The sequence below is a fragment of the Eurosta solidaginis genome, chromosome 3 (genome assembly GCF_040869045.1).
Source record: "Eurosta solidaginis isolate ZX-2024a chromosome 3, ASM4086904v1, whole genome shotgun sequence".
NCBI classification, from domain to species: Eukaryota; Metazoa; Arthropoda; class Insecta; order Diptera; family Tephritidae; genus Eurosta; species Eurosta solidaginis.
In genome coordinates, this window is record NC_090321.1 from 71,550,141 (window position 1) to 71,572,968 (window position 22,828).

The 22,828-nt window shown below is 43.2% G+C and overlaps 1 protein-coding gene across 1 annotated transcript in view; it reads right to left on the bottom strand.

Annotated features, from left to right (window-relative positions):
* The window catches only part of rad50 (DNA repair protein rad50), a 114,357-nt gene extending 92,601 nt beyond the window's left edge, over positions 1-21,756 (bottom strand). Inside the window, exons 1-3 of the mRNA XM_067772231.1 lie at positions 21,545-21,756; positions 20,709-21,090; positions 20,462-20,647 (exon numbers count right to left, since the gene is read on the bottom strand). Coding sequence (XP_067628332.1) covers positions 20,462-20,647; positions 20,709-21,090; positions 21,545-21,613 — 637 coding nt within the window. The 5' untranslated portion in view covers positions 21,614-21,756. The remainder of the gene's footprint in view (positions 1-20,461; positions 20,648-20,708; positions 21,091-21,544) is intronic.
* Positions 21,757-22,828: the final 1,072 nt, after the last annotated feature.

Sequence of the window (22,828 nt, forward strand, 5' to 3'; positions counted from 1 at the left end):
AATGATCCCGAAAAAGTCCCCAAATGACCCCGACGATATCCCGGACGGATCCCGAAAACCATCCAGAAATGATGCCGGAAGAGCCCCCAAATGATCCCGAAAAAGTCCCCATATGACCCCGACGAGATCCCGCACGGATCCCGAAAACCATCCAGAAATGATGCCGGAAGGGTCCCCAAATGATCGCGAAATAGTCCCGAAATGATTCCGGAATAGTCCCGAAAATGTTCCAAAATAACCCCGACGGGATCCCGGACGGATCCCGTAAACTATACAGAAATGATCCCGGAAGGGTCCCAAAATGATCCCGAAAGAGTCCCGAAAAAGCCCGAAATTACCCCGGCGTAATCCCGGACCGATCCCGAAAACCATCCAGAAATGATCCCGGAAGGGTCTCGATATGACCCTTACGGGATTACAAATAAGGTGAAGCTAATTATAAAACCATGTTAATAAGGCAGCAGGCGCATTGGAGCGAATGAAAAGTTACATAGAAACATACAGGTAAAGCTAATAAAAGCGTGCTAATAAAAACAATTGTGGAGGGCGGATGGCGGGTGTAGAAGGAGAGGACTACTGATCGTTCCTCCAAAATTGTCTAGATCTCGATCTGTATGTGCTAGATACCAAAAACTATTGAAGTAGGAGAAAATTTATATTGAGTTATAACAATTTATAGACTTTACACCAGAGGGGGTGATAAAGGGGGAGGGGCGGCGGAGTGTTTCACTGCTTACTTTGTAAGCCCTCGACTTATTTGACCCCTTGAGTCTGCGATATTGGTGAAGGCCAGTATACGCAAAGTTATAATGTGTAAAAATTATTAAAAAGTAATTGCTCGAAAGGGTCGTGGGACCCCCACCCCTCTTTCCATGTTCGAAAAAAATTTCGCTAGTAGACTACTGTCTGTGTCCCAAATTTCATCAAAATCCGTGTAGCCATTCTGGCGTGATTCAGTCGCAAAGACGAAAAAATATAATAATTAAATTATAACTGTTCCTAGGGGGCGGGGACCACGCCCCTTTTGAAAAATATATAGCTAGTAGATCCTTCTAGACTATTGGCTATATGTGTGCAAAATTTCATCCAAATCGGTCCAGCCGTTCTTGCGTTATTGAGTCACAAAGACAAACGTCTGGACAAACATCCAAACATCCAAACATCCAAACATCTTAACATCCAAACATCCAAACATCTTAACATCCAAACTTTCCCATTTATAATATTAGACTACTGTCTGTGTCCCAAATTTCATCAAAATCCGTGTAGCCATTCTGGCGTGATTCAGTCGCAAAGACGAAAAAATATAATAATTAAATTATAACTGTTCCTAGGGGGCGGGGACCACGCCCCTTTTGAAAAATATATAGCTAGTAGATCCTTCTAGACTATTGGCTATATGTGTGCAAAATTTCATCCAAATCGGTCCAGCCGTTCTTGCGTTATTGAGTCACAAAGACAAACGTCTGGACAAACATCCAAACATCCAAACATCCAAACATCCAAACATCTTAACATCCAAACATCCAAACATCTTAACATCCAAACTTTCCCATTTATAATATATATTAGACTAGCCTTTACCCGCGGCCCCGTCCGCAAGGAGAAAATAAAATATATGTGCTATTCACGTTAGCCTGTTTATCAAGTTGTCTGTTTAAAAATCTTTTCTGTCAATGTATTTTATTTTTTAATACAGTAAAAAAAAAAGAACTAACTGAGCTGATGGGCACGCTTACATGAATAGTACAATACACTTTTTTCGAATTAAAAAAAATACATTTTGTTTCTAAGTTAAATTAATTGATATGACAGGGGTGAAAGAATTACTACTCATAGAACAAAGGAGTGAAACTACAATTAGCTAAAACCAAAAAGAAGTTTTTAAATAAAAGCAGTGTTGCTTTTTCGGGTATTTAGTTGGTTAAAATATTACAAAAATTTTAATTATAGTTGTAATAGTTCGTTACAGGATTCATTTAAAAATAGAACGAAAAAGCTGTGATATATTAAAGATAAAACATACCGAATTTTAATTACGAATAATTTGCCGTAAATCCACGGCCATGTGTGCTGAACCGGTTTCGAAGAGACCTAAAATGATCCCGGAAGTGTCCCTAAATGACACCAAATAGTCACGAAATGATGCTGACGGGATCCTGGACAAATCTCGAAAACTATCCAGAAATGATGCCGGAAGGGTCCCAAAATAATCCCGAAGTAGTCACGAAGTCCCGAAATGACCCTGACGGGATCCCGGACGGATCCCGAAAACCATCCAGATTTGATTCCTGAACGGTCCGCAAATGATCCCGATATAGTCCGAAAAAGTCCCGAAAAAACTCTGACGGGGTCCCGGACAAATCGCCCAGAAATTATCCCGGAGGAGTCCCAAAATGATTCCGAAATAGTAGTCACGAAAAAGGCCCGAAATGACCCTGACGGGATCCCGAAAACCATCCAGAAATGACTCTGGAGGGATCCCCAAATGATCCCGGAAAAGTCCACAAACCATCCAGAATTGATCTCTGAAGGTTCCGCAAATGATCCCGAAATAGTCCCGAAAGTCACGAAAAACTCAGACCCATCCCGAAAATCATGAAGAAATTATCCTGGAAGGGTCCCAAAATTACCCCGAAATAACTCCGACGGGATCCCGGACAGATCCCGAAAATCATCCAGAACTGAGCTCTAAAACGTCCGCAAATAATCCAGAAATAGTCCGGAAAAAGTCCCGAAAAACTCCGTCGGGATCCCGGACAGATCCCGAAAATCCCCCAGAAATTTTGCCGGAGGGGTCCCAAAATGATTCCGAAATAGTCCCGAAAAAGTCCCGAAATGACCTTGAGGGGATCCCAGACCGATACCGAAAACCATCCAGAATTGATCTCTAAAGGGTCCGCAATTTATCCCAGATAAAGTCGCGAAAAAACTACGAAGGGATCCCGAACAGATCCCGAAAATCATAGAGAAATTATCCCGGAAGGGTCCCAAAATGATCCCGAAATAGTCCCGAAAAGGCGCGAAATAACCCTGACGGGATCCCGGACGGATCCCGAAAACCACCCAGAAATGATCTTTAAGGGCAACTGACCCCGAAATAGTCGTGAAAGTCCCGAAATTACCCCGACGGGATCCCGAAAACCATCCAGAAATTATCCCTGAAGGATCCCCAAATGATCCAAGAACAGTCTCGAAATTCGCTGACATTTTCCCGAACAAGTAAAAAAATAAACCCGACGGGATCTCGGACGGATCCCGAAAACGATCCAGAAATGATGCCGGAAGGGACCCCAAATGATCCCGAAAAATTCCCGAAATTCCCCCGATGGGATCCCGGACGGATCCCGGATCATCCAGAATTGATGCCGGTTGGTACCCCAAAATGATCCCGAAATAGGCCAGAAATGACCCCGTCGGGATCCCGGACGGATCCCCAAAAGTATACAGAAATGATGCTGGAAGGTGAAATGATCCCCTTAAAGAAAGATGAAAAATAAAATGATCCCCTTATAGTTCCGAAATGATCCTGACGGGATTCCCGACGGATCCCGGAAACTATCCAGAAATGAAGCCGGAAAGGTTTCCAAGTTATCCCCAAATAGTCCCGAAATTACCCTGACGGTATCCCGCGCGGATCACGAAAACCACCCGGAAATGATGGCGAAAGGGTCCCCAAATGATCCCGCATTAGTCGCGGGTTCCGAAATGACCTTGACGGGATCCCCGAAGGATCCCGGAAACTATCCAGAAATGATGCCGGAAAGGTTCCCAAGTTATCCCCAAATAGTCCCGAAATTACCCTGACGGTATCCCGGACGGATACCAAAAACCATCTAGAAAAGTGGCCGGAGGATACCCCAAATGATCCCGAAAAAGTCCTGAAATGATCCAGACGGGATCCCGGACGAATCCCGAAAACTATCCATCTAGGTACCCCAAATGATCCCGAAATAGTCCCGAAATTACCCCGCCGGGATCACGGGCGGATCCCGAAAAAGTCCTGAATTGACCCCGACGGGATCCCGTACGGATCCCGAAAATCATCCAGAAATGATGAAGGTAGGTACCCAAATGATCCCGAAATAGTCCCGAAATGATCCCGGACGGATCCCGAAAACCAACCAGAAATGATGCCGGTAGGTACCCCAAATATTCCCGATGTGACCCCGTCGGGATCCCGAACGGATCCCTAAAACTATCCAGAAGTGATGCCGGAAAGGTCCCCAAATAACCCCCTAATAGTCCCGAAATTACGCCGACGGAATCCCGGACGGATCCGGAAACTATCCAGAAATGATGCTGGAGGAGACCCCAAATGATCCCGCTAAAGTCCCAAAATGACCCCGACAGGATCCCGGACGGATCCCGTAAACCATCCAGAAATGATGCCGGTAGGTACCCCAAATGGTCCCGATATGACCCCGTCGGGATCCCGAACGAATCCCTAAAACTATCCAGAAATGATGCCGAAAGGGTCCCCAAATGATCCTGTATTAGTCGAGAAAAAGTTCCGAAATGACTCCGACGTGATCCCGGACGGATCCCGAAAACCATCTAGAAATGATGCCGGAAGAGACCCCAAATGATCCCGCAAAAGTCCCAAAATGACCCCAACAGGATCCCGGACGGATCCCGAAAACCATACAGAAATGATGCCGGAAGAGACCCCAAATGATCCCGCAAAAGTCTCAAAATGACCCCGACAGGATCCCGGACGGATCTCGTAAACCATCCAGAAATGATGCCGGAAGAGACCCCAAATGATCCCGCAAAAGTCCCAAAATGACCCCGACAGGATCCCGGACGGATCCCGAAAACCATCCAGAAATGATGCCGGGAGAGACCCCAAATGATCCCGCAAAAGTCCCAAAATGAGCCCGACAGGATCCCGGACGGATCCCGAAAACCATCCAGAAATGATGCCGGAATGGACCCCAAATGGTCCCAAAATGACACCGACGGGATCCCGGACGGATACCGAAAACCAACCAGAAATGATGCCGGCAGGTACCCCAAATTATCCCGAAATAGTCCCGAAATGACCCTGACGGGATCGCGGACGGATTCCGAAAACCATCCAGAAATGATGCCGATAGGGTCCCCAAATGATCCTGTATTAGTCGAGAAAAAATTCCGAAATGACTCCGACGGGATCCCGGACGGATCCCGAAAACCATCTAGAATTGATACCGGAAGGTACCCCAAATGATGCCGAAATAGTCCCGAAATGACATCGACGGGATCCCGGACGGATCCCGAAAACCATCCAGAAATGATGCCGGAGGAGACCCCAAATGATCCCGCTAAAGTCCCAAAATGACCCCGACAGGGTCCCGGACGGATCCCGTAAACCATCCAGAAATGATGCCGGAAGAGACCCCAAATGATCCCGCAAAAGTCCCAAAATGACCCCGACAGGATCCCGGACGGATCCCGTAAACCATCCAGAAATGATGTCGGAAGAGACCCCAAATGATCCCGCAAAAGTCCCAAAATGACCCCGACAGGATCCCGGACGGATCCCGAAAACCATCCAGAAATGATGCCGGGAGATACCCCAAATGATCCCGCAAAAGTCCCAAAATGACCCCGACAGGATCCCGGACGGATCCCGTAAGCCATCCAGAAATGATGCCGGAGGAGACCCCAAATGATCCCGCTAAAGTCCCAAAATGACCCGGACGGATCCCGTAAACCATCCAGAAATGATGCCGGAAGAGACCCCAAATGATCCCGCAAAAGTCCCAAAATGACCCCGACAGGATCCCGTACGGATCCCGTAAACAATCCAGAAATGATGCCGGGAGAGACCCCAAATGATCCCGCAAAAGTCCCAAAATGACCCCGACAGGATCCCGGACGGATCCCGTAAACCATCCAGAAATGATGCCGGAAGAGACCCCAAATGATCCCGCAAAAGTCCCAAAATGACCCCGACAGGATCCCGGACGGATCCCGTAAACCATCCAGAAATGATGCCGGAGGAGACCCCAAATGATCCCGCAAAAGTCTCAAAATGACCCCGACAGGATCCCGGACGGATCCCGAACACCATCCAGAAATGATGCTGGAAGAGACCCCAAATGATCCCGCAAAAGTCCCAAAATGACCCCGACAGGATCCCGGACGGATCCCGTAAACCATCCAGAAATGATGCCGGAAGAGACCCCAAATGATCCCGCAAAAGTCCCAAAATGACGCCGACGGGATCCCGGACGGATCCCGTAAACCATCCAGAAATGATGCCGAAAGGTTCCCCAAATGATCCTGTATTAGTCGAGAAAAAGTTCCGAAGTGACCCCGACGGGATCCCGGATGGATCCCGAAAACCATCTAGAAATGATGCCGGAAGGTACCCCAAATGATGCCGTAATAGTCCCGAAATGACATCGACGGGATCCCGGACGGATCCCGAAAACCATCCAGAAATGATGCCGGAAGAGACCCCAAATGATCCCGCAAAAGTCCCAAAATAACCCCGACAGGATCCCGGACGGATCCCGAAAACCATCCAGAAATGATGCCGGAATGGACCCCAAATGGTCCCGAAATGACACCGACGGGATCCCGGACGGATCCCGAAAACCATCCAGAAATGATGCCGGAAGAGACCCCAAATGATCCCGCAAAAGTCCCAAAATGACCCCGACAGGATCCCGGACGGATCCCGAAAACCATCCAGAAATGATGCCGGAATGGACCCCAAATGGTCCCGAAATGACACCGACGGGATCCCGGACGGATCCCGAAAACCATCCAGAAATGATGCCGGATGTGATGATCGCGAAATAGTCCCGAAATGATTCCGGAATAGTCCCGAAAATGTCCCAAAATAACCCCGACGGGATCCCGGACGGATCCCGAAAACTATACAGAAATGATCCCGGAAGGGTCCCAAAATGATCCCGAAATAGTCCCGAAATTACCCCGGCGTAATCCCGGACCGATCCCGAAAACCATCCAGAAATGATCCCGGAGGGTCTCGATATGACCCTTACGGGATTACAAATAAGGTGAAGCTAATTATAAAACCACGTTAATAAGGCAGCAGGCGCATTGGAGCGAATAAAAAGTTACATAGAAACATACAGGTAAAGCTAATAAAAGCGTGCTAATAAAAACAATTGATGGAGGGCGGATGGCGGGAGTAGAGGAGAGGACCACTGATCGTTCTTCCAAAATTGTCTAGATCTCGTTCTGTATGTACCAGATACCAAAAACTATTGATTTAGGAGAAAATTTATATTGAGTTATAACAATTTATAGATTTTACACCAGAGGGGGAGATAAAAGGGGGGCGGGCGGGCGGAGGGTGTCACTGCTTACTTTGTAAGCCCTCGACTTATTTGACCCCTTGAGTCTGTGATATTGGTGAAGGCCAGTATACGTAAAGTTATAATGTGTAAAAATTATGAAAAATAATTTCTCGAAGGGATCGTGGGACCCCCACCCCTCTTTCCATGTTCGAAAAAAATTTCGCTAGTAGACTACTGTCTGTGTCCCAAATTTCATCAAAATCCGTGTAGCCATTCTGGCGTGATTCAGTCGCAAAGACGAAAAAATATAATAATTAAATTATAACTGTTCCTAGGGGGCGGGGACCACGCCCCGTTTGAAAAATATATAGCTAGTAGATCCTTCTAGACTATTGGCTATATGTGTGCAAAATTTCACCCAAATCGGTCCAGCCGTTCTTGCGTTATTGAGTCACAAAGACAAACGTCTGGACAAACATCCAAACATCCAAACATCCAAACATCTTAACATCCAAACATCCAAACATCTTAACATCCAAACTTTCCCATTTATAATATATATATTAGATATATTAGATATATTAGATTACAATCCATAACTGTAACATTCCTCTTATCTTAGTGGTCTGATTTTTAGCGCAAAACAACAAAAGTGTTACAATTTTTTGTAACTACATATATTTAGAAATCCCTTGTTTTATCGAAGTTTTTGCCTAAATAAGGTGTAATACGACAGTTTTGGTGTTCTTGATACAGGAATAACAAAAACATTTCTTGAAAGTTGTTGTTGTAGCGATAAGGTTGCTCCCCGAAGCCTTTGGGGAGTGTTATCGATGTAATGGTCCGTTGCCGGATACAGATCCGGTACGCTCCGGTACCACAGCAGCATTAAGGTGCTAGCCCGACCATCTCGGGAACGATTTATGTGGGCACATTAAACCTTCAGGCCATTCCCTCCCTCCCCACCCTCAAGCTGTATATTGCGCTGCCAACCTGAAGGGTTGCGCTACACAGCCCCTTAAATCTGGTATTTTAGTCGCCTCTTACTATAGGCATACCTACCGCGGGTATATTCTGATCCCCTAACCCGCTGGGGGAATTTCTTGAAAGTCTTCAGTAGCGCTGCACAGGCGAAAATCCTTGCTGGATGTGTCGTGAATACAAATAGTTTGTTTAAAAAAGACTTGTTTCAATTTTTTTGGAAAAAATTAAACATACATACATATATGCACGTAATAGTTTGGCTTATGGAAGCCAACACTAAAAATACCAAAATGATGAATCTCTGTAATTAAATCCAGTAAAGGTCCATTGATATTCACCTACTGCTTTATGTGAAAAAAGTACTATAACTACCATATTTTACTCCTGAAAAATGCACAAAACACACTTTTTCGGGGACAACATTGGTGAAAATCTTTCAGATAGCCGAATCACAGAACAAAGAAGAATTTAGAGCGATACAATTGGCGGCTTACTTCACCTGGTTATTCCATCATGCGACACGCCTTAGAAGTCAACCTAATATAAACGCACGCAAGTCATTTTCTGTCAAAAATGTCTCATGCACATACAACTCATGAACCAATAAACCAGGCATCGGCATTTAGTGGCACAATTGTGCACACTCAATTCACATGTATTCTTATTCTCTCTAGTTTAGTAGTCACTGAGCAATTGGCGCAGCAACATTCGATTGTGTGCGTCGCTCGCAATGTTATTAGCAAGCAATAAGCAAAGATCGTTTTTTAATTTTTTCAGTGCGCACAAGCGAAAAATATTTAATGTTGACCAACCCTTTTGCGCATATACAATCTATTTAATTGTATAAACCTTTTGCTTCCCATTGTGCGCATTAAAAATATAATAACAAATGATCTTGTCTTGTTGCTTGCTAATAAGCGAATGAACTAAGCAAACAGATGCATCACGTGATGTGCGCGATTATTGCGCTCTCACTAACACATCTGCATTTCCAATTTGCCGACGATTGCAATAAACAAATCCCGCATTAAAAAATGAGAGAGCAAAAAATCATAGTTACCCGTGAAATAAATTTTCTCGGCGTGACGTCACGCTTTTGACAACATGTTTCATTACTGACGCAGTGTTCAGACTTTATTCCAATCGGAGTATTTTGCTCCGCTCTTACCTCCTACTACAGTTTTTTATGTTGTTGTTGTTGTTGTTGTTGTAGCAATGCTCGCCCCACCTAATAGCCGCGACCGATCACAAATTGTCATCAATATCCTCTAACGGGAGTCCAAGGAAACTTGCCGTTTCAACAGGGGTGGACCATAAGGAAAGGGGTGTTAGAGGCGTTGGTTCCACATTACAATTAAAGAGATGGTTGGTGTCATGTGGGGACACATTGCAAGCGGGCATACATTTTGTATGTCGGGGTTGATTCTGGATAGGTAAGAGTTTAACCTGTTACAGTATCCAGAACGAAGTTGAGCAAGAGTGACACGCGTTTCCCTGGGGAGTATGCGTTCCTCTTCGGCGAGTTCTGGATATTTTTCTTCAAGTACTGGATTCACCGGGCAATTCCCGACATAAAGGTCCGACGCCTGTCTATGGAGTTCACCAAGGACCTGCTTGTGTTTTTTCGTTTCATACGGCTGGGTTCTCAGGTGCCGTATTTCCTCAAAATGCTTACGGAGATGACTCCTTAGGCCCCTAGGCGGTGCTGGCTCGTCAATCAGATGTCTGTTGGGATGCCCAGGTTTCTGGGTATTCAACAGAAACTGTTTGGTCAGCATCTCATTTCTCTCCCTGATGGGGAGTATTCTCGCCTCATTATGCAGATGGTGTTCTGGGGACATAAGAAGACAGCCCGTGGCGATTCTGAGAGCAGTATTTTGGCAGGCCTGTAGTTTCTTCCAGTGGGTGGTTTTTAGGCTTGGCGACCATATGGGTGACGCGTAGCACGTAATCGGCTGGCTAATTGCTTTGTATGTGGTCAAGAGCGTTTCTTTATCTTTTCCCCAGGTACTGCCAGCAAGGGATTTGAGGATTTTATTACGGCTCTGAATTCTTGGAACAATTGCGGTTGCGTGCGCACCAAAATGTAGATCCTGATCAAACGTCACACCCAAGATTTTGGGGTGTAGGACAGTCGGTAGCGTAGTGCCATCGACGTGGATGTTCAATATGGTCGACATTTGGGGCGTCCATGTTGTAAATAAGGTCGCGGAAGATTTAGTCGGTGACAATGCCAGGTTTCGCGAGGCGAAAAAACTGGAGAGATCAGGGAGATAGCCGTTTATTTTATTGCATAGCTCATCGATCTCTGGGCCTGGGCCTGTGGCCATTATTGTGCAGTCATCGGCGTAGGAAACGATTGTGACTCCTTCCGGTGGTGAAGGTAGCTTAGATATGTAGAAATTAAACAAAAGCGAGGATAGGACACCACCCTGTGGCACCCCTTGTTTAATTCTCCTTTGTTTTGGTGTTTCGTTTCTGAATTGCACCGATGCCTGCCGACCACCCAGATAATTTGCGGTCCACCTTTTAAGACATGGGGGAAGGGTAGACCCTTCCACGTCTTGCAGTAACGAGCCATGGTTGACCGTATCAAAAGCTTTTGATAGGTCTAACGCTACGAGTACTGTTCTATGGTGGGGATATTGATTCAAACCGCAATTTATCTGGGTGCTAATGACATTTAGCGCGGAGGTAGTGCTATGGAGTTTTCTGAAGCCATGCTGATGAGGGGCTAGCTGCAAATGTCCTTGGAAATAAGGGAGCAAAATGGCTTCAAGCGTCTTTGCCACTGGCGATAGGAGAGATATCGGACGATATGACTCACCTACGTTAGCTGGTTTCCCAGGCTTTAGTAGCGGGACCACCTTGGCCATTTTCCATTTCTCGGGTATGACAAAGGTGGAAAGACAGGTTGAAGACATGCGCTAAATATTTGAAACCCTCTTTCCCTAGGTTTTTAAGCATCGGCATGGCTATGCCGTCTGGGCCCACTGCTTTGGATGGTTTAGCACGACCAATGGCGTCCTCAACCTCTCTAGCGGTGATGGTAATTGGTGACGCGCTGAGTTTGTGTTTATGTGCGTGTCTATTGGCTCTCCGTCTATCTTTTTCGACCGTAAGATGCATTATATATTGTCGGCAGAAAGCACTCGCGCATTTTTTCGCATCCGACAGCACCTTATCGCCAAAGGCGATGGAAACTTTGTCTTTGTGCTTAGTCGGATTCGATAGGGACTTTACGGTGGACCAAAGTTTACCTACACCGGTAGAGAGGTTACAACCTCTTAGGTGCTCTTCCCATTTCGCCCGCTTGTGTTCGTCCACAAGCAATCTGATGCGTTGGTTTATGTCCCTTATTTGGGGGTCGCCTGGATCAAGCTGTCTTATAAGATCGCGTTCCCTCGCTAAGCTCGCGGCCTCCGCCGGGAAGTGGGGCCGGATTTCGGGAATTCTCCCGGCGGGAATGAAATGTGCCGAGGCGGATTCAATGACCTTACGGAAGGCACACTCCCCTTGGGGGGGCATCAGTCGGGATAGGGAGGGCAGCAAAGCTGCTGTCTGTTGCAGATTTATATTCCTCCCTCTTTCCTTTTTTGAAGTTTATGAAAGTGCGTTTTTCGGTGACGATGAAGTCGGCGGTAGGCTCGAACGAAACAAGTATGGGCAGGTGGTCGGATGCCAATGTTACCGTCGACTGCCAGTTGACGCAGTTTACGAGTTCTGCGCTCACGATTGAGATATCTGGCGAGCTATGACAGCTTCCTACCATACGTGTGGGGGCGTCTCCGTTTATTGTGCAGAACGTCGTTTCGTCTATTTGATCCGCCAACATCTTACCCCTACTGTCCGCCCGCAAGTTTGAATGCCATAGGTCGTGATGGGCATTGAAATCGCCTAAGATAATGCGATTGTTGCCAGTGAGTAAGGCCTCGATATTAGGGCGGTATCCACTGGGGCAACAGGTGACAGGAGGGATGTAGATGTTGATGATTTCTAGATTTGCATCGCCTGACCGGACAGATAGGCCTTGACGTTCTAAGACATTGTCCCTGCGGTCGATGCCAGGATCAAATATATAATATTGCACAGAGTGGTGTATAATAAACGCGAGGCCGCCTCCATTTCCGCTCTCGCGGTCTTTCCTGTGGACATTATAACCAGAGCAGGTCTGCAATGCAGATCTTGCTGTGAGTTTAGTCTCTTGAATCGCAGCAATGCGGATGTTGTGCCGCTTCATGAAATCGACTATCTCCGTAATCTTCCCAGTTAGTCCATTACAGTTTAACTGCAGAATTCTGAAGTGCATGAGGGGTGACGCCGCCACTCTAGGGGTAAGTGACGGGTGACTACGCCTAGGTTGTGGCCTTAGGACTGGGCGCCCTTGGGCAAGCATTGGGGTAACCGGATGATTTGGGTTTGCGACCAGGCAACATGGCGCGATGAAACCCGTCGAGGGGTTGCCGTCGCGGAGACCAGAACATCTAGGAAAGTGGCACCACCCAAAGCAGGAGCTGCATTGAGCGGATGTCGCAAACCTATATATTCTGTGCTGGCAGACGGTGCAAACGGAGGCAGGGACTAAGAGTCTGTTTCCCTGACCTGCACGATTGCTGCCAGAAAAGAGGGGGGGGGGGGGGGGGGGAGGGGGGAGAAGAAGACGGGGGCAGGGGCTGATCCTCAGCATTGCTACCAGCTCTACTACGAAGGTAGTAGTTATGAGTGCTATCAGCTGTTTGAGTTGTTGACGCCGTGGGGCGCGAGCAGCAGCGGGTACTTGTTGTGGCTTGCTGAGCAGCGAAGATGCTGGAAGGTAGTGGGGATACGCTTAGGCGTAGACTACGGGACGCCCTTGGGCGTGAGCAGCAAGGAGCCACAAAAGATTTATAAAAGTTACGTGGACGTCGGGTTTTGGGATCAAGCCCAGAACAACCTGTCCGATGCAACCATCCCTTGCACGAGACACACTGAACAGAGTATGACCGTCCTAAAAAGATTCTTTTCTGGCAAATGCAGCAAAACCATTTCTCAGGACCGGGGTCAGGAGACGGACCCGGATTGGGTTCGATACCTTCCCGGAGTAAGAGAATATGTAGCAGTCCTGCTGCAAGGAGCTGCTGGGAGGATGACAATTTGTGGGAGGGACGAAACAAATTAAATGGGGTCACACTGAAATGACAGTCCTTGGTCGGGAAAAATCCCGAGTCGCTCCGGTACATAGAACCGACTGCCTTGGGAAGCGCCAAGGTTTATTTGGGTCGAGTTGAAAACTAAATAGTATTACTACCTTATATCTTTTGGTTGAAGTTTTAATTGTATATGTATGAAAAGCTGATTGTTTACAAGTGACGTTTGGATGAAATGACGTGAATTCATTGTTCGTGTCTTAAGACATGTTTGTTCACATTATTATTATTATTATTATTATTATTATTATCTACCGGACATAGTCCTCACAGATATGTAACAACTTAAACAAAAATTATCGAGATAGAAAAATATATGGTAACAATTTATAAATACAACGACATTATAACAAAAAATTTTTGTAAAAAATTCGCTACTGCTTAAATAAAACTACATGTAAAAACATTTATATAGTAATACGAATACTGAAACATATTAATTGAAAAGAAAGTAATCAATAACATCAGCTTTAAAATGTTCTTTACATGAGCTAAAATCGGCATGATTGCAAACAGAGTTACATAAGGAGATCATTCTGTGAATAGGTTCATTATTTCCAAAATTCGTTCTACGCGTTTGGACGTAGAAAATGTATTTGTCCCTTAGACATCTTTCAGGTGCATAGAAGGGGAGAAGAAAAAGTAGTTCCGGAGAATCGATTTTGTTGTCGTAAATGTCTTTGATAAAGAAAATACCACAAATTTTCCTTCGAGTATTAAGGCACTGAATATTTAAAATTCTACATCTTAGTGCATAAGATGGCATCGATTCAAAAGTGAACATTCGTCGAAGCGCGAATTTAGTGAATCTCATTTGAACTCTTTCTAACCGGCTGGAATGTGTTACAAAGTCTGAGTCCCAAATGATGCAGGCATATTCCAAAGTGGATCTTACAAGGCTAATGTAAAGACTTTTCAGCGTTAGCGGATCAAAAAAGTCTTTGGAATTACGTTTGAGAAAGCCGAGTTTTGAATTGGCAGCACTGATTATGTACTCCCTATGAAAGTCGAATCTAAGCTTCGAGTCTAAGTATACTCCTAAATCCTTAACAGTAGTTGTACGATTGAATGTGTCGCTATCGTTAAAGTAATAGCTGTTCATTATGCATGCGTTTCTCCGAGTGAATGTGATAATGTTACACTTGGAGAAGTTCAAGAAAAGACCGTTACTATTACACCATTTTATCAATTCCAAGATGTCTTGCTGTAGCTCTATGCAGTCGCTAATGTGTTTAACTCTGTAATAAAGTTTTAGATCATCAGCGTACATCAGGCAACTACAAAATTTAAAACATTGGCAGATATCATTTATAAATAAAGAAAAGAGTAAAGGGCCCAGATGACTACCTTGTGGTACTCCTGATGTAACGATTATAGGCTTGGAAAGATTGCTGCCGATCTTTACTATTAATTTCCTGTTTTGGAGATACGACTCAAGCCAACTTAGGGCGTTGGAGTGGATTCCGAGTTTCTCGAGTTTATTAAGTAAAAGATTATGATTGAGACTATCGAAAGCTTTTACGAAATCAGTGTACAGAGTGTCCACTTGTTCGCCGTCCTCAATCGCATTAACCACACAATTAACAAATATTGTGAGATTTGTGCTGATGGATCTCCCTGGATAAAAACCATGCTGTTGAGGAACAATATAGTTTTTAAAAACTGCAAATAGCTGGTCATTTACAATTTTGTCCAGCAGCTTTGGGATGATGGATAGCTTGGCAATGGGTCGATAGTTGTCTACCTTGTTTCGAGGGCCAGACTTATAAATTGGCGATAAGAATGCCACTTTCCATTCGTCAAGGAAATTATCACATTCAAGGGACTTGTTAAAGATTTTAGTAAGAGGCGGATAGAGTGAAACCGCACAATTCTTTAAGAACAAGGGTGGCAGAAGATCTTATCCAGCCCCCTTAGATACATCAAGGTTCATAAGGGACTCCAGGACTTCTTCCTCTGTAACCGTGAACTGACCAATATTTACAGACTCCGCTATGGCAGTTGTATCACATGACGTACTAACTGTCCGGAACCTGTTAAATACCGACCCGAAGAAGTCGGCAAAGAGCTCACATGCTTCCTGAGTTGAGGAAGCAACTTTGCCTCCAAACTCCATTGATTTCGGCATACCGTTATATTTTCGTTTTGAGTTAACAAAAACCCAAAAAGACTTCGGGTTGGCTTTTATGTTAGTCTCAAGCGAATTAATATATTTATCATGAAGGAACTTGGATAGGCATTCAAATTTCTTCCTGCACTCAGCAAATTTTGCTTCGTCATCAGCAGAGCCAGTTTTCTTAAATTTTTTATGCGCTTTGTTTCGTTGGTTTTTTAACCTCAAAAGTTCTTTTGTGTACCATGGGAGATTGAAAGATCTCTTTTTTCTGTGGGCTGGGACGTATAAGTTAAGGCTTTCTTCTACTACGCTCTTGAACTTTATATACATATTTGATAAGTCTAATTGCTCAAAGATTAAATTCCAATCAATGGAGTCGAAAAACGCATTCAGAGCCGTAAAATTCGCCTTATAAAAATTGAAGTAGTACTCGGGTTCAATGGAGTTATTATCGTATTTATAGAAAGAGAACTGGATAGAGATTGCTTTGTGATGAACCGATTCACAGGTGAGTGGCATATCACACTTATAAATATCACAGGATATATCATTGTTTATAAAAATTAGATCTAACACTCTGTTTAAATCATTTCCAATGTCGTTAATTTGAGATAGGTTAAAGGAGTACAATGTATCACAAAGTAAGTCCTCGACATCCTTTTTAGATGTAAAGGGGGTTAAAAAGCCGTCATCAGGATCTCTCACCCATTGAATAGAACCCAGATTAAAGTCACCCAAAATACAGGGCGTTTGGTGAGGTAATAGAGAATCAATAATAAAGCTGATATTATCAATATGTGACTTGTACATTCCATAATTGTTATTTGGTGGGATGTAACTAGCAATAAAGAAAATTTCATTTATACTATCAAGGAACGTTTCTCCTATATTTACAGAAATACAAATTTGCTCAATGTTGGCATCATTAACGTGTAGTTGCACTTCACGACTTGCCAGAGAAGATGCTACAGCCACCAAAATACCGCCACCTCTTGTTACCCCCGGTTGCAGTACTCTGTCCCTTCGATAGACATTATAAAAACGATCAAAAAGCTCTGATGATAAAAAATCTGCAGTCAGCCAAGTTTCCACGAGTATGATGACATCAAAGTCGTGGGTTGCTGCCGATTGAAATAGCTCATTTGTTTTTGTACGCAGACCACCGGCATTGTGATAATATATTAGGAGCTTTGGACTTGTGATAGGCGCATCACTCACTGTCCTCCCTCTGTCGAGACAAACTTTTGAAAAAACTCAAACGGCCGGATTTTGACATTTGACGGCCACAGCTCCGAGTCCATAATTTTTGCTCTATCTGAGGACGGAACTCCAATTTTGAAGTTTACTTTACTTACTGTCTCTACCGCTACATCTTTTTTTATTAATTTATAGCATGATATAGAGTTTTCTTTGATGCAAGTATGTTTTGCTATATACGTAGCGATGTCAGTAGTTTCTACGGACGGTTTGAACGATCCTACATGAAACCGTTCCAGACGAGCAGCGACATCAAGCTCACAACTTGTTCTAGTACCAACAACAACTTTACGTGCATTATTGGTGTTAGCGGCAGCAGAATTATTTTCAAAAGCATTGGTATTGGTATTAGCAGTAGCAGATTTATCACGAGCACGCTCACTGGTGGTAGCGGACGGTGACGAAGCGACAGACGCAAATGAAGGAGGGATAGGTGCAGCGGGAGCTGTTGTTGTTGTTGTTAAAGACGATGTGTTATTAGCTGTCTGTACCACCGACCCAGGCCGAGAACTGTTGAGGGGAAGAACAGCAGACTGCGAACGTCGAGGAATAGGTGAAGGCGAGAAAGCAACTAAATCTAATGCACCATTGCAATTGTTATTAGCCGTGTTTTTTAACACGCGCGTATACGTTTCGTTTGCGCGTGTTAAAAAACGCCTATCTTCGCTTAGATAATGCTTAGGAGACCCATCTAGCGGCTGTGGTAAAACAACTAGCTACAGCAACAGGGTGTACCGAAAAGCGGAGACGCAACGCTCTCATGGCCATAGGGTATAACATATAGCTGAATCAGTTGCGATGAATTGTGGACACACATATAATACATAGAATTAGTGTACAGGGTGAAACAAAGACACATATTTCAGTTACATCTGAGTATAATGCGTATTGAAATTTAGTAGGACAAAATTTATGCGCAGCAATTTCAGAGGTGTATTTATAGTTTGTCTCTTAGCAGTCAATATAAAGTTTAAGCGTAAACGGATATACGCGTGTTAAAAAACACGGCTATTATTGTTACCGTTGTCCGAAATGAATGCATATGAATTAACAGCTGTTTTGAGCGCACTTATTTCGGCAGCGAGTACATCAATATTAGCCGTGTTTTTTAACACGCGTATATCCGTTTACGCTTAAACTTTATATTGACTGCTAAGAGACAAACTATAAATACACCTCTGAAATTGCTGCGCATAAATTTTGTCCTACTAAATTTCAATACGCATTATGCTCAGATGTAACTGAAATATGTGTCTTTGTTTCACCCTGTACACTAATTCTATGTATTATATGTGTGTCCACAATTCATCGCAACTGATTCAGCTATATGTTATACCCTATGGCCATCAGAGCGTTGCGTCTCCGCTTTTCGGTACACCCTGTTGCTGTAGCTAGTTGTTTTACCACAGCCGCTAGATGGGTCTCCTAAGCATTATCTAAGCGAAGATAGGCGTTTTTTAACACGCGCAAACGAAACGTATACGCGCGTGTTAAAAAACACGGCTATTATTATTGTTTTCAGTATTGGCTCTGTTAGATTTTGCTTTTGCCTTTTCTTTAGCGTTGTCTTTGTTTCGACTCTTCACTTTTTCACTACTCGCTGATGATTTGTTACTTGCAATTATATTCTTCAAATCGTCCACCTGCATGCACAAATCCTTGAATTTGCCCTCAAATGCGGTCATGATGGCTTCCAGCCCAAGTCTTTGCGAGGCAAGCACGGATTCGAATGCCTTAGATATTTTATCAGGCACATTCACACATTCAGGACACCAATATGGAATGTGGTAGTTAGCCTTAATCATCTTCACGTCGTATTCGGTGATTTGGCCCTCACAACAGTCGCGGTGAAAACGTTTCTTACAGAAGCCACTGCATGGTACAACAGTAGTGTCATTCCGGCCAAAACTCTTATCGCATTTACCACAAGTCATCCATTTTAAACAAATTGATCTTGAACTAGTTGTTGTTGCAGTGCAATTCAATTTTTAAAAGCACTAGTTATAGTTGTTGCAACGCAATTTAATTTTAGATTAACGATTATCTATTTTACAAGAAAAACGCCAGAGAGCAAAATACGTTCATTAACTTCCGATCAATAGGAAAGATATAACCATATATTTAGCACTTCTCACAATTGTTTGACCCTTTAAATTAATTAATTAAATTTTCAAGTAGACGAGCGAATACACTTTCAACTTGCTTAGCCAGAGTTGCCAGTTGTAGTACTTTTTTCGTACGGAATGAGAAAATAAGAAGTAAAATGTAAGCAAAAAATGTATTCGGGTGTGATCTGTAAATCCTGCCAAAATTTATCATACTGCACTTGTTCGTTGAGTCAGTGAGATCAGCTAACCCTGTTTCGCGATAATAGTCGCCAATTGGGGGACCAACCGAGGTAAAATCATCCTACAACTGTCTCTCCCAACTCAGTGCAGGTTTTCTCTTTCCTCTGTTTACAAGCTGCCGGAACGTATTCGTTCATCCGCATAACATGCCTTAGGTAGCGAAGCCTTTGGATTTTCAATAGCTGCACTATCGTCATGTCTGCGGAGTCCTAACGGCATTAACGTGGTGGGACTGCTATGTAATTTTCGGAAACCATGCTGGTGATTGGCTAGTTGAGATAACAACAATCCGCGAAGGCCTTGGGGAGTGTTATCGATGTTGATGGTCCTTTGCCAGATGCAGATCCGGTACGTTTCGGTAGCAATCACCATAAAAGTACTGGACCGACCATCTCGGGAACGATGTGGCATGAAACCTTCTAGGTCATACCGCCCACCCACCCCCTAGACCGTCAGCAGTTCGGGGTCGCCGGAACCTCGGCTGTTAATGAAACAAGATTCGCCACGGATAGGTGAGATTGAAAATTGTGTTGGAGAACCTACATATATATTGCGCTGGAACCCCTTAAATCAATTTGGTATTTTAGTCGCCTCTTACGACAGGAATACCTACCGCGTGTATATTATAAGCCCCCTAACCCGCTGGGGCGGTATTCTATTTTTAAAGAACATTTATGACAAAAAAATATTGGATTATCCAGAGGTACATTTTCTGTACTCAAACTCGTAGAACGAATTTCGCATATAATGAGTCTATTCCCAGGGAAATATGTGGGGACTACGTTGTTGTTGCTGCGATAGCAAGAAAAACAGTCCCGTAGGAAATAAATAATAAACATAAAATTTTCTATTTGTGTGTTTAATGGTGTGTTCAATTTTACTTAAGATTTTTAAGAATAAATATACTTAACACCGATAAATGATAATTGTTATTCAATTATTATATCTGGTTCTATTGAGAAAAACTGAAAGAATGTCTCAGGTTATGCGAAGGCTTGAAAATGGGATGAAATAGGCCAAGAAAGCAAATACAACACAATTTCCCAATGGTTGGCCAATTGTGATTTCAGCGGTTTGATTTCCGGTGAAACCTGTTGAATAAAAACATTGCGAAATTGCCTGATGATGATGACGTGGGGGTTTTCGAAATGATACCATCGCAATATGCCAGTGGGTGTTTCCAGCTTTTCAGTTTTTCCCAATAGAACCAGAGATAATAATTGAATAGCAATTATCATTTATCGATGTTAAGCTCATTAATTCTTAAAAATATTATATAAACCTTTTCGATAAACAAATTGAGTAACTTACCTTTAACTTTCAAATTATCAGCTTCCTCTTTGCGCATTTTTATAATCCTTTCAATCGTCTTATTAAATTCCGTAATACCAAAAATTGCATCGAATTTCTCCTTCAACTTTTTTGATTCATCCAAAGGCCAACTAGCGTCCTCTTGATGACAAAATAGTACATTATTTATAATGGCCTTCGATACACCTAGAAATACGCAAAATCTATTCATTAATTCACACTCCATTAAAATGACATATAAACTTACCCATAAACTGACACATAGCCACATCGACATCAACACAACGTTTACTAATGGAATTCGTTCCTCCTTTACCATCACTTTTATTATCCACATAATTCATTGTTGCATCCAGCGTTTCAAAGGTGTATTTGCCACGCTTATTCGATATCTTCATTGAACGACAAACGGATATATGTTTGCCCTGTAAATTACTTACTTCCAACTTAACTTGCCCCAATGTACCAGACTGATGAAATATTTTCGGATCATGAACAAAGCTTTTGCCGCGATCGCTACCGGGCGGCACTTCTCCAGTGAGCCCATATTTGAGACACTCAATTACTGTCGTCTTACCGCAACCATTTTCTCCCAGGATCAATGTAACAGGTGATGAGAATTTTATTTTCTATAAAGTTTAGTACGCATTGATAATTTTTTTTTTTTTTTAGTGTTTATCAAGAGGGTGCTCCAACTAATTTTTATGAAGCCAATGCGGAAAAAGACAAGAGCATCCGAAATCAACGGTAGTTTTCCAGGACAGCGTTGGCGACCCTCTACCGCAATTTAACAAAATTACCGACGGTCACACACCGGTTTGTGGATCAAAATTATATCCGCGCAAAACCCCATTCGCCATTAGTGTGCGTATGTGTACAACAAAATTTGGCAAAACAACCACGTGAAAGTTTGCACCGCTCATTTGCTTATATCTTTAGACAGAAATATAATTATAAATTTCCGCTTTCGGATTCTAAAATTTGAGGTCGAAAGGTGTCTTTTGATACCTCTTTATTAATCTTTAATAAAAATTAGGTAGTGCACAATCTTGTAAAGTTATTTTGTTAAACTTTTTTTGATACCTGCACATCCTCTGAATTAGAACCAAAGCTACGTATGCCCTGGATGCACAATTCTTCAATGGTAGACATGTTTTTTTATTTTTATTTAACTGCAACGCTAAATTTCACAATTCAAAAACGAGACACAACAAATCGCATGAAGAAATACAGAAATTTGCCGGGCATATTTTCTAGGGTGACCAGCAGCTACGCGATATTGCTTTTGCGAGTATTTTTCTGACGAGTACTTTTATCGGTTATCGGCATCGCTAATAAATTATGTGATGAGAATTTGAAGTACGTTGCCCTGAAGGAACACTGGCTGTCATTTGCAACATCTGAGAGAAAGCTCTCTCAGCAGCCCAAACAAACTTTGTAACCCATCAAATATATTCTGGGCGCTCATAATTGGATGCCCAATAAAGGTGAGAAATATTAGTTTCAAAATTGATAAAAATATACAATGTTAAAAGAATCACAGGACTGTCGAATAAATAAACACAAATGTTCAGTATATAAAATTCTCTTGATACACAGCACTACCATGGTAGTAACGCGTCACGATTTTATGTGCTCACCAACTTCACTTCTAACGTATTAAAATCAAACTCACTCAATCGCTTGGACTGCGCCGATTTTATATCGCTCAGTGGCCTCGTTCGACCATTTATTCCAGAGTCTAAGCTTATCGCGAGCAGCCTTCTAAATTAGTGGCTTATTGACTTGCTCATCTCTGAACATCTTATATTCACTGTTGGCTTCTATGCATATGTGTATAGTTAACTAAAAGCCATATGAATAATAGCCGGGTTTTTTATACACGCGTATACGTTTCGTTTGCGCTTGAAAAAAACGGCTATCCTCGCTTAGATAATGCTTAGGAGACCCATCTGGCCGCAGTGGTTAAACAACTAGCTACAGCTACAGGGTGTAACGAAAAGCGGAGACATAACCCTCTGTTGTATTTCTGTGTATAACATATAGCTGAATCAGTTGTGATAGATAGTGGACGCGCATAGAATACATGGAATTAGTGCAGAGGGTGATACACAGACACTTATTTCAGTTGCATCTGAGTATAATGCGTATTGAAATTTAGGAGTACTAATTTTATACGTACCCTGCAAAAATTGTTGGATTACGTGTTCCATTTTCTTCATGTTGGAGTACTCTAACAATACTCCTTTGCAATGCGTTTGCGGACCACCATCAGCCGATCATTGCTCGTTTTTTAACGACAGTGATCACAACACGATGACGATCGAACAGAGTTGCCAAAAGTAAAATATTGCATGCAAATAACTA